Source organism: Malus sylvestris, chromosome 7, assembly GCF_916048215.2.
Source record: "Malus sylvestris chromosome 7, drMalSylv7.2, whole genome shotgun sequence".
Taxonomy (NCBI): Eukaryota; Viridiplantae; Streptophyta; class Magnoliopsida; order Rosales; family Rosaceae; genus Malus; species Malus sylvestris.
The window spans coordinates 13,604,544-13,616,297 of NC_062266.1; the positions used below are offsets into that span (position 1 = coordinate 13,604,544).

The 11,754-nt window shown below is 39.5% G+C and overlaps 1 protein-coding gene across 1 annotated transcript; it reads right to left on the minus strand.

Annotated features, from left to right (window-relative positions):
- Positions 1-7,945: 7,945 nt before the first annotated feature.
- Positions 7,946-11,047, minus strand: LOC126629259 (scarecrow-like protein 22). Its single transcript, XM_050299230.1, has one exon. The coding sequence runs from the start codon at positions 10,479-10,481 to the stop codon at positions 8,235-8,237; it is 2,247 nt and encodes a 748-aa protein (XP_050155187.1). The 5' UTR covers positions 10,482-11,047; the 3' UTR covers positions 7,946-8,234.
- Positions 11,048-11,754: the final 707 nt, after the last annotated feature.

Genomic DNA, 11,754 nt, shown 5'->3' on the forward strand with positions numbered 1-11,754 from the left:
AGATTGGGTTTTTTAGAGGTTGTCTTCAGTTAGAATTGAGGAAAACTAATGAAAAGGGCTTGAAAACTTTGAGTTTTAATGATAAGGACAAAATAAAGGGTAAAGTGAATAGTACCAGGATTGACTTTTTAGTGTAAAAATGTGGTTTTTCGTTAAAGTGAACAGTACCGGGTGCTTTTCGTTAAAGTTCCCTTAGAATTGCCCATGAAGCCCAGCCAGGGGAGAATGGGTTGATTGGAGATGTGAATGAATCCCGATCGGACATGACACACTCTGACCCGAAATGTTCACCTGGATTCCGAATCGAGTTGTGCTGGCCGACACCTAGAGGGTGACGAAGTCATAAAGTGTAGTGATGTGGAAACTGTGAATAAATTTAAACTTAAAAGTGCCTAAATACAAGAGTGCGCATGTTAGCGGGAATGAACCCATTTCACACGTGATGTCATAGCATAAGTAAAGTACAGTAAAATAGGATGAGAATTATACTATCGAAGAAGAATCCTCGTCGATATGAAAGCTCAGCACTAAAACCTGGAGGGGCGAAAAACAAGGGTGAGTGGGCCTAAAAATAAAGCTTTATAAAAACATTTTTGAAAACATTATAACCCATTGCCGTAAAATAAGTATAGTTTCCAAAATATACATACTACGTATAGTATGAAAACAACCGTAGCCTGCAAAATCACAAGAATGCCATACATTGCAATATTGCGTAAATAAACACATAACAACCAATATCACATGATCTCGCATAAACAAACATATCATAACGAGTGCTCATCGGCACATGTTGACACACGAGTTCATGCAAAGACATTCTAACATGAACAGGGTTGGGTGTAACAATAATATACGCTATAGTACTACAATCACGTGAAGATTGGCGCTATGTGCAGCACATACGAGTCCTAATTGCCTTTAGCAATCTAGGACAGGACTGGCACCTACAATGGATGTACGGTGCGATGTGCACATACACGTGAAAGACTGGCCTTGGACCGGGCGAGTAACAATGAGCAGATAACGCAAATATCATCATGCAATGGTAAATCGATAATTCACGACACCATAATACTATTCACAACCATAAATATAATTAAGGCATAATAATAATCATATATGTGCATCCCGTTGGACGAGTATAACTTCATAATTTCTATCAATGCGCTAAATCTTATAAATGTCACGTTAATCTAGACGTATTGTAGAAAACTCTTTATGAAATGTATAAATGGAAACTAACAATTATATATACTTTATTAAAGAAAAGACCCACTCACAGTTATTTGTGAGGTCGTAGCCATTCAAACTAGGATAGCCAAAGTCTCCGATAGTAATCGCACCACTGGATTCCTCGGTCGTGGCCGAAGTTAGCTTGAAAACAACTCGAAAGCCGTCGGGTCTCTGCCGGAAAACTGAAAAAGTTTCCTCAAGTTGGTTTCTCGATCGAAGAATTCAAGAACCCACTAGAGTTCTCCATCCTCTGTTTCTCCAGTTTGCATGCAGGCCCGGGGGTTTAGTTCAAATTTTTGGGCTCGGGGAAAAAGATAAGACGAGGTGGTAAGTTTGGATTGTGGTGGTGGTCTGGGTGGTTCACTGGAGGAAGACTAACGCAGTGGGTGTCTGGGTTTACGGGTAGGGGAGAGAGAGAGAGAGAGAGAGAGAGATGAGGGAAAAGATAAAGAGAAGAGAAAGAGTGTCCGAGTGATTTGGAAGGCACGGGATAGGGGGAAAGGAGTGGGGAGTCCCACATAGGTGGGTCCCACCAGACAGAAACTCAAAAGAAAATATTAATATAATAGAGAGCCAATTATTTAGAATGGTGAAATTATTAAAATGCCCTTCAACTTCGTAAGTCCGTAAAATCTTTATCGTAACTCCAAATTCAATTATGCTCATGCATACGCATTCGTATTGTCAAGTACTATGAGGATACACTAAAAATTATTTCGTACATCTCACTATACGCTGGTCAACGAAAGTCGACACCCTCGCCTTTAGGGGCATTTTTGTCAATTCACACTTTTAAAATTTATAAAATCGTAGAATTAAGTACGGGTTGTCATACTACATATCTGGAAGGATAGAGAATCAAATCACTAGGGTATTTCTAAGAAAGGAGTACATATCATGTGTGCTACATTAGAATACATAATTGATTATGGTGCCTTGACTTAGTCGTAGGAGACGCTTCTCCATGTCTAGGAATAGATGAACGGTATGTAGAGAGAATATGTGTGTTCCTCGTAGAGAATGAGTTTATTGTATCATCAAAGATCCTTGGGGAATTCAGAGATAAGTCCCAAATAAATACCTAGGCTAGAGTATGTACAGAATCTTGATAGAGTAATCCCAATTAAACCTAGGGACTATCCAGGAGAGAATCTAGGATAAGATATCCTATCTTCCTAGGATTATGATTATTGCCTAATCCCCAAGATATCCTAATTTGACATGAATTAGGTGTTCCTCTCTTAGGGATAAGTAATACACGTACCGAACTAAGAAGCTTGACAGTCCAAGAGTCATGAGCCATGGGTAGTACGGTGTTTCTTGCCACCCAAGGTTACATGTTAGGGGCCTAGAAATCATGGTCCCACACTACCGAAATTATGTAAGTTTCCAATAAGTACTACCTAAGACGTGCATATTTTTAGTAGGATCCAACCAAAGAGTGCACAAATATAATGGTTCAAATTTTTGGCTTGTACCTATTGAAAATTTTCAACTTTTAGGTAGGAAGCTACCAAAATATATTCAAATATTTAGTAGGTACCTACCAAAAATATGAATCACGATTTCAGGTTTAACAAGCATAAAAACGTCATTCTAATTGATACAAAATGATAAAGATATGAAGTCTTAACTCCTGCAGATCCTTCAAATACTCGATTTCATGTTTCATTCGTCAAAACTAATGTTTTTTTCTTCATTAAACGTGTTTCTATTTTTAGTGGTTTGTGTTTTGTTATACAATTGAGTGGAAGAGTGAGTTTGAAAGCCTAAAGAAAATTATATATTAATTTGGGGTGTATTCAGAAAATAATTTATTTTTATTTTTATTTTTAAATACACTACCTTTTGAGGCATAAGTAGTCATTTAAAAATACACTCACTTTGCTAGCATCTTCTTAGCATTTCTATTCAACACTCATTTTTACCTCTCACAAGACTGCAATTTGATTTTCTTCAATTTATTCGATATAACGACTGAAAATTGAGAATGGTGTGTGAGAAGTAAAAATGGATCTAGATAGCACTACCCTAAAACAAACCCAACACCAAATAAAATTGGTTCTATACCCTAATTGAACCCTAGGCTTGCTTGGAATCCTACTGGGAACAAAATACAAAATTATCAAAATTCCAAACGTATTCTCCAAACTTAAATGTGGCCTAAAAAGTTCATATGTCATAACAAAGTGGTTATAGTTTGTCTCATAACGTTGTTCTCTTCGAAACTAGCATGTAACACTTAAGACTTGGCTGCTGATTTTTATAGTGTTTGACCCATATCATATTATTGTCAGTTGATGAGATAATCTAATAGATAAAAATGACCATTAATCAATGCCGATAAAAGTTCATCCTTAAAAAAGTGTTGGCATAAACCAAATTTCCTACTTGCTAAGCAGACACTTGAGATTTTAGAGCAAGTCCATCCTTAAAAATGTGTTGGCATCCAGCCCATTTAATCCACTCAAATGAATAATGATTGACCCCTATGAACAGATTCAAGCATATGCATCATTGCAGCCGATGTGCAAAAGATCATGAGCATGAACACCAAATTTGAAGGTTGAAGGTTATATTCGTTGTGTAATTAGATCTCTTTTTCTTCTTCCAATTTTCTGGGTTGTTTAGAGCAGCTCCAGCGTATGCTAGAGCCCGATTGACAGGCGCTTGAATAGGGCCACATCGCCCCAGCAACGAAGTCCAGCCCACACTAGCGATTGAGCCCGAGGGAGAGGCCCAGCACGAGTAGCTGGTTCGAGAGCCCGATGGCCAGGTGACGCAAGGCTGACATCAGGGCGACGTCACCCATGTCTATCTGTTTTTTGCATCAAAGGTGTGCGCTTCAAGCGTGTGTGGTGGCATGTCGTCCGACACGTTTTCAAACATGGGGCCCGACGGCGCTTTTCTGAAATGTTATTGTTGGGGAGGCCACATGGCTTCTCCACGTCCGTTGGATTTCAACGACTACATTTTATGGACCGTTGGATTTCCAATGGTAAAAAAAAAAAAATTAACCTTCATTAATTTCAGCCGTTGGATTTGAGATCAACAGTCCACATTATTCGCCTTTATAATTTTTAAAAAAAACAGTAAAAAATCTGAAATCTTATCGTTGTGCCACGTGGCACAATTTGGAGGGTTGAAATTCAAATTTTTTTTAATCCAACTGCAGAGACTAATTATGTGAATAAAAATTTTTAAAAATGTAAAAAATTAATAAAAATCAGAAGAAAACAAATTTGAAAAATTTAAAAAAAAAATTGATTTTACTTTTCTATAAATGTCTTCTCATTATCTTCTACCTTACACCACAATTTCATATTTTCTCAACTACTCTCAACCACATTCTTATCTTTCTCTCAAAGTTTCAAACCAATTTTTTTTCTAACAAAATGACTAATGATACAGGTATGAATTGGACGCTTATTGAAGATGTTATGTTGTGTACTAGCTGTGTTGAAGTTACTCATGATCCGATTAGGGGTAATGAGATGCAGTTGTGAGAAATGTGGATTCTTATTCATACCAATTATCTTGAGAAAATTGGTGGGAAAAGAACCAAATAGTCGATGTCCAGTCGTTGGAAAATACTCAGCCAATCGTTTAGTATGTGGAGAGACTCCTTGGCACAAGCTAGTAGTAATCTTCGAAGTAGGGAAAATTTAGCGGATCAAGTAACAATATATTATTTATTTGTTTGTACTATACCAAAATTTACATTAGCTACTTTGATTATAATTATTTCTTCTCCCGCATTGTGTAGACACTTCAAGGCCAAGCTTGGTATAATGCCAAAACCAAAAGCAAAAATAAATCATTCAACATGTGGGAATGTTGGAATATTGTTAAATATAGTCCTAAATTCAGAGTTGTACCTATCAGTCTAGAAGTTTTCGTGAATAGCACCCCTCTACACTCTATGCCTGATCATGCCTCACATGTTCATGAAGATGATGCAGAAGAAGTGCCGGAAACGCACCCCCTGAACAAGCGTCAGGGTCCACCCATTATCCAATTAGGCCTCCAGGTAAGAAGGCTTCAAAGAGAAAAGGGAGTGCTTCCAAGAATGATTATGTAAAGTATATAGAAGAACTTGCTCGCCAAGGTGAATTGACTTTGGTGCAGGAAATGGCTAAATTTGAGGATGATAAAGCTAGAGAGAAGGCAAAAGTTGCAGCGGTTGAGAAATTATTTCAAGCTAATGAGAGAGAAAAAGAGCTACTTAGGCAAGAAAAGGAAGAGGTTAGAGAAGAAAGAAGGGCTCAACGAGATCGTGACATTATGAACACGCCTTTAGAAGGGAAGTCTTCGAATTCTACAAATTTTTGGAAGTCGGAGAAAGCGGACGTGGTGCGACAGAGGCATGCAAGAGAAGCGAAAGTAAGAGGAAATGGTCCTAGCACGACAAGAGAATATGATCCTAGCACCACAAATTGGTTAAGTGATGATGATCCATTCACGAGCCCATAATTTGCCAATGACTTTGTTTGTAATCGGAGCCCATAATATTTCAATCACTTTAGGTTGTAATTTCTTATTTATTGAATAGAATACATTATGTTGTTTCCAATTTATTGAATTTAGTACTTTATTTAAACTAAGAGTATATTTATTTAATTTAGTAATTTATTTATACTAAGAGAATCTTTATTCAAATGACATAAACACACCAAATAAAATTACATAAACATACCAAATAATAAAAAACTTACTAAATGAACTCAAAAAAACACACCAAATAAAATTAAATAAACACACCAAATAAAAACAAGCACACTAAATGAACTTAAGTATCTTGAGCTTGTTTCAATTCCCACCGGCACTCTATCAAGTCAATTTGCCGGGCGTTGTGCATATATGGTTCCTAAAGTACAGTATATCGTTGAATGAGCCCTTCATTGTAACGTCCATCTCTTTTTAATGGCTCGTGTTGCACGGATTCTTCAGTGGCGTCATGAGCACAATATATTTGTGTTCTGGAATTGTTCATCGTGTCTAGCTCATATTTTCATCAACTACATCATAATCGTACTCATCTTCCACAATCATGTTGTAAAGAATGATGCACGTCATCATGATGGATCGAAGCGACTCTAAATCAAACATTCTGGCAGCACCCCTGACAATCGCCCAACGAGTTTGGAGGATACCATAACAACGATCCACATCTTTCCCGCACCCTTCTTAACAGTTTGCAAAGTGTTTTTCCTTTGCACTTTGCGAACGTGGCATTGTTTTAACAAATGATGACCATCTTAGGTAAATGTCGTCTGCTAGGTAGTAAGGCCTGTGGTACTTATGTCTGTTGACCCAGTACGTAACTCTTGGTGCTTTTCCTTGCAAGACATCGTTGAACATTAGGGATTAGGCAAGGACAGTGAAGTCATTTTGAGCTCCCGGAACCCCGAAAAATGTGTGCCAAATCCATGTATCAAATGATGCCACTGCCTCCACAATGATATTTTTTGCTCCTTTTCTATCCTCATAAGCTCATTGCCATGCACTTGGACAGTTTTTCTAAGTCCAGTGCATACAGTCGATGCTTCCAATCATCCCAGGAAAACCTTGCATCTTGCCCTTCTTCAAAAGCCTTTGCAAGTTCATCTCAGTAGGTTTCCGGAGGTACTATGTGGTGTAGATAGATTCGATTACAAAGCAAAACCTCATCAGGGACTTAAGAATGGTTGATTTCCCCATCATCACTATCTCATCCACTTGGTCTGCAGATATTCCATATGCAAGTATCCGCAAGGCAGCAGTAATTTTTTGCTGAGATAGGAGACTCATAACACCAAAAAGAGTCATGGTGGCAAACAGCGCCCATGATTTTGTTGAACAAATGTCGTTCCACTCTAAAACGACGTCTAAAGTACGTATTAGGGAATGCATTATTACAGACAAAATAATCGTCCAAGAGATCATTACCTCGTTGTTGCATGCTTCTATCAATTTTTGCAGAACGACTGGGCCTGGAGATTTGAGCCACAACTTGGATAACTCGACGGGAATGTGAGGCTCTTGCCATTCTTGCTTCGTCATCTCTCCTTCTACGCTCCTCATCCTCTTCCTCATCCATCTCATTTTGGGCCACCTGAAGATTGAACATTCCTTCTGATTGGTTAAACAATTTTTCCTCTTACTTATCAATTTCCCACATCATCCTTAAAGAAGAAGACATTGTAGGAAAGAAGCAGAAACTATGAAAAATGATAAAGATCTTGAGAAAATTGGTGTGAGATTTTTAAAGATGGATGGTGGATTATATGAAGGATTAAAAAATGATTAGGTTGTAGATAATGCCATGTGACATGCCGTCATTCATTAAAATCGAAATCTATCCTTAAAGATTATAAACAGATTGTGACACATGGCACAACGTGATTGGTTAAAAATCTTATCGAAAATCTATCAACGATTCTAAAAAGGTAACGACACACGGCACGACGACATTAGATCAAAATCTTATCGAAATCCCTCACCAATAATTGTCTTTTCGAATAATGACACGTAGCACAACGAGAACGATTAAAAATTTTATCCGAAATTACAAATAAAATTATTTTATTACCTATTGCTAGAGCTATTCAATGTAGGGATGAAGATGCAAAAAATAATTACTGTTCATTAAGGATAATTACCGTTCATTGGATGGATTAAATAGTGAATAACCCTAGAGACCTTCGCACCGGTGAAGTTGCTCTTAGTGTACAACAAATAGTCACCACCTTAATTATGAAGGACACCAGATTATAGAGATACACCCAATTCCGAAAGTAATTGAAAATATAAAAACTTTACAAAGCCATTGAGTTACTTTGAATGTCTGGTTTCTTCATTGGAAACAAAAGGCCTACTACAGCACCATAGACAATTAGGGCATAGTTGCAGAATCGAAGAAGAAAACCGAAAACGAGTTCCGAAACTAAAGCAGTAAGTTATGAGACACCTTGGAGACGAAAATTAATTGGTAGAACCAACTTCAAAAGGCTGGTTCTTCAGCACCTCCAAGCCGAGGCCGATATGAGATCCTTGCACTGCCAGCAGAGAACAAGCGAAGACTGTTTCTTCTCGATGTGGAAACCCCCAACCGGAGTCCGCTGCACCAAGCACTCGGCTTGGGACTCGGTGAAATTGCTGAAAGTCAATGGGGAGAACCCAGATGACAAAAACAGTGTCCTCCATGAAGGTGTTCTTTTAGGCAAAAGATGGCGGCCTGTTACAATCTTTTCAATGCCTGGTTGGAGCAAGTACCTCTCAATCTTCTGAAGGGCATCTGGGTTTACATTTGCAGCATCTATTGATTCAAGCAAGCCAGAGTAAGAGTGGATGGCTTGGATTATTTGGTGGGGAAATGGAACATCGATCCGGTCACTGCCTCTGTCCAAAGAAACCACAATTCTGGGAGAAAGCTGCCTAACAAAGCGCAAGATCAAAGGAAGCGATAAAGGGTTATTTGAAAAGGAGCCGATCGGGAGATTGACAGCAACTGCCACACCCTCAGAGGCATGAAGAGGCAATCCCCAAGACCCAGAGTTCAACGACTCAAGGCTTACAAGTTCAAGTTCGAATGCCAAGTTGAGCTCACTAGCAAAGTGTTTGAGGTTTTCTCGAGTGAAACTAACCTCGAATTCATCATGGGTGGAAGAGGATATAAATGCAGTGATTTTAAGAGATGGTACACCCCCATTTCCCAAGGCAACTTCTTGCATAAAAGAAGCCCATTGGCCACCATAGCCAATATCAAAATCAATAACATGAACACGATTAAAGCCCTCCACGGCTTCAAGGATGGCTTGGTTACAAGTAAAATTGGCAAATTGGACAACAGGTGAGATTTCAGAGAACGATTTATAAGCACCAATCTTGAAAATGAGGCTAAAAGGCGACAAGGCCGAAGAGCAGTTACTAGAGGTGTTGGTGTGAAGGAGCAATTGCAAGGCCTCCTTGAAGTAAAAAGCAGCCCTTGAAAAAGGCTTACCAATGGGAGAGAGCTGGTGATTGAGCCGCGCCAATATCCCTTGCGCGAGTACCGAATTTCCTGTTTCGATCAGCTCTGCTGCATTGAAAAGCTGGTCAATTACTGCTTGCTGAAACTGCTGCTGCTGCAGCTGGTTCTGGTTCATCATTTCTTTACCGCCCTCTGTTGGGCTCATCATTTTCTCCTTCGCCACAGGCATTGTTGGCCTCTGCTGCTGAAGGTGCTGAGGAAGAAACTGAAGCTGCTGCTGAGCCCGAACCACTAGCTCTTGCCCGGGATTCGAAAACGGTACCCTTTGGACCGGGTAACTGGGTCCTAATTCACCAGAATTGAGCCTTTTTGATGGTGGCGGTGACAGAAGGTGGTGCTCTTGCAATTGGGCATACGTCAAAGGCATAAACATAGCTGGGTATTGTGCAAACTGAGCTTGGTTTTGGTTAATTACCATCTGGGGATTGAAAATCTGAGGCTTCTCATCCAATCCCGTGCTCTGTTGCTGCTGAAACATGCCGGAAGATTGCGAAACCAGAAAAGGATTGCTCATTGAACCAGAGAACATTGTAGGGTTTGGTCTCACATTGCTGCTCCGAGTCTCAACATTTGATACATTATTATTGAAATTAAAATCAGGACCAGAACTTGCATGTAGAGAGGGGCTCACCAAACTCCCAGAATTGTTATTGGGTTCGAATCCGCCTCCGTATCCTCCTTGATCCACCACATCATGAAACCCTCCGCCGCTGAATTCCAAATCTTGATGGAGATGATCAGAGCCGCTTGAACTCTGCAGCAGCGTGTTCAATCCGAGAGACGGGTCTTCTATATCACTCATAATCAACCTCAGGATGGACTGCTCTTGACCGGGAGACTCAGACAGAACGCTCTCCCAGTCCTCCATGCCGAGGGGCGGCCCGCATTTTTGTTCCTCTAAGGGTGTTCGAGATGGGTTTTCAACCCCCGCAGTTGTTGTGTCTGTAGAGCGGCCGCAGCCACCGCTGGCTCCGCTGCCGTGGGAGGAAGACAGTGTTGAGGAGGATGTCGGAGGGCTTGCGCTTCTTCTGGTATCGAGAACAGAGGTGGGCTCAGAGCTGCCCACATAACAATTCTCCTTGCTGTTTTGGTGGTGGTGATTCCACTTTTGCGGCGGTGGTGGTGGCGGAGATAGAAATGAATCTGAAGCAGCAGCAGCAGAAGAAGGAACAGAAGAGAAATCTAACACCCCCTTCCCTTGAAACTCCTCAAAAGGTAGGGGCATGGCCTTCATCTAACAAAATCAACACAACTATAAATCTCCACAAACCAAAAAACCCAAAAATCTCCAGCTTTTCCTCAACGCCTACGAAACTCACAACCCCAAAAGCACAAATTACTAATGGTTCAACTCAAATTTACAGACCAAGACAGCTCAATGCTTAAAACCCCAAAAACAAAAAATCATATTTTCTTTCTGGGTCAAACAGAGACTACCCAACTACATGCACAGCTCAAGAAACGAAATTTCACTACCCAAAAGCACTTTTACCAGCTTCTACTGCTCTGCTAGCTTAATGGCTTTTGTTGTTGCAGAAAAAGCTTTTGTATTTGAAGCAAACAGGCCTCAAGGCTCAAGACCCATGTTTGGAACCATCTTCTTCTTTCTTCATTTCTTCCGTCTGTGTGGGTTGGGGGCTTTTGTGGGATTTTCCTTTTCTTTTCTCCTCTGCTCCTTCTGGTTTGCTTTGAGCCTTGAGGGTTAATGGTACTTCGTCTTCCTTCTCTTCTCTGCTATGTGGATGCGTGCAACATATAAAAGTGGGGATAAAGTGGCTCTCTCTCTCTCTCTCTCTCTCTCTCTTGTTTTTTAATTTATAATTTTTCAATTTTTAATTTATAATTTTTTTTATGTGGCTTTTGTCTGTAGATGTAGTTGTCTATCTCGCTGCTAGGGTTATTGTCACTCCCTTCAAACCCACTCGCATACAGCACACGTTAATGCCACCTATTCTGCCATAATAAATAGTAGCGGGAGGCCAAGGGTTAATTTGGATTGCTGACAGCAATTTGCTGTGCTGTGAAAAAACGCTATTTTCAAAAGCAGGTAGAGTTATTTCTGTTTTCTGTTGTTTTGGATTTATAATTTTGACAAAAGGCATTTATTTTTTCATTCACCAAACACAAGTTTAGTTCATCTTTTTTAAAAAATTGTTTTTAAAATAATTTCAACAATATCAAACCAGTCTAAGAAAGTTTTTATTCCTACTTAATAGTAATCGCCTTTGTCAATTATTATTCATACTATTTTTTTAGAAAATAAAGATATGAAGGAAATAGATTTGTAGGGAGTTTTGGAGTGGGGAGTGAAGGTGATGGTTGTGCATTATAGATCTATGAATTATTCTATTTCTTCTCAATTTTTTTGGGATTTTTATTTTAATTTAAGAAAATTCAACCATTTGATGCAGATAACCGTTGGAATCAGGTGATCCAAATCAAGCTACGTGAATGAGGCAAGACTTGAAGTGTGGTCCAAATTACTTTGCGCTATGACAAGCTCACGA

Excerpts from the sequence above, each read along its gene's own strand:
- LOC126629259 (XM_050299230.1), bottom strand. The coding sequence starts at position 10,481 with ATGAAGGCCATGCCCCTACCTTTTGAGGAGTTTCAAGGGAAGGGGGTG.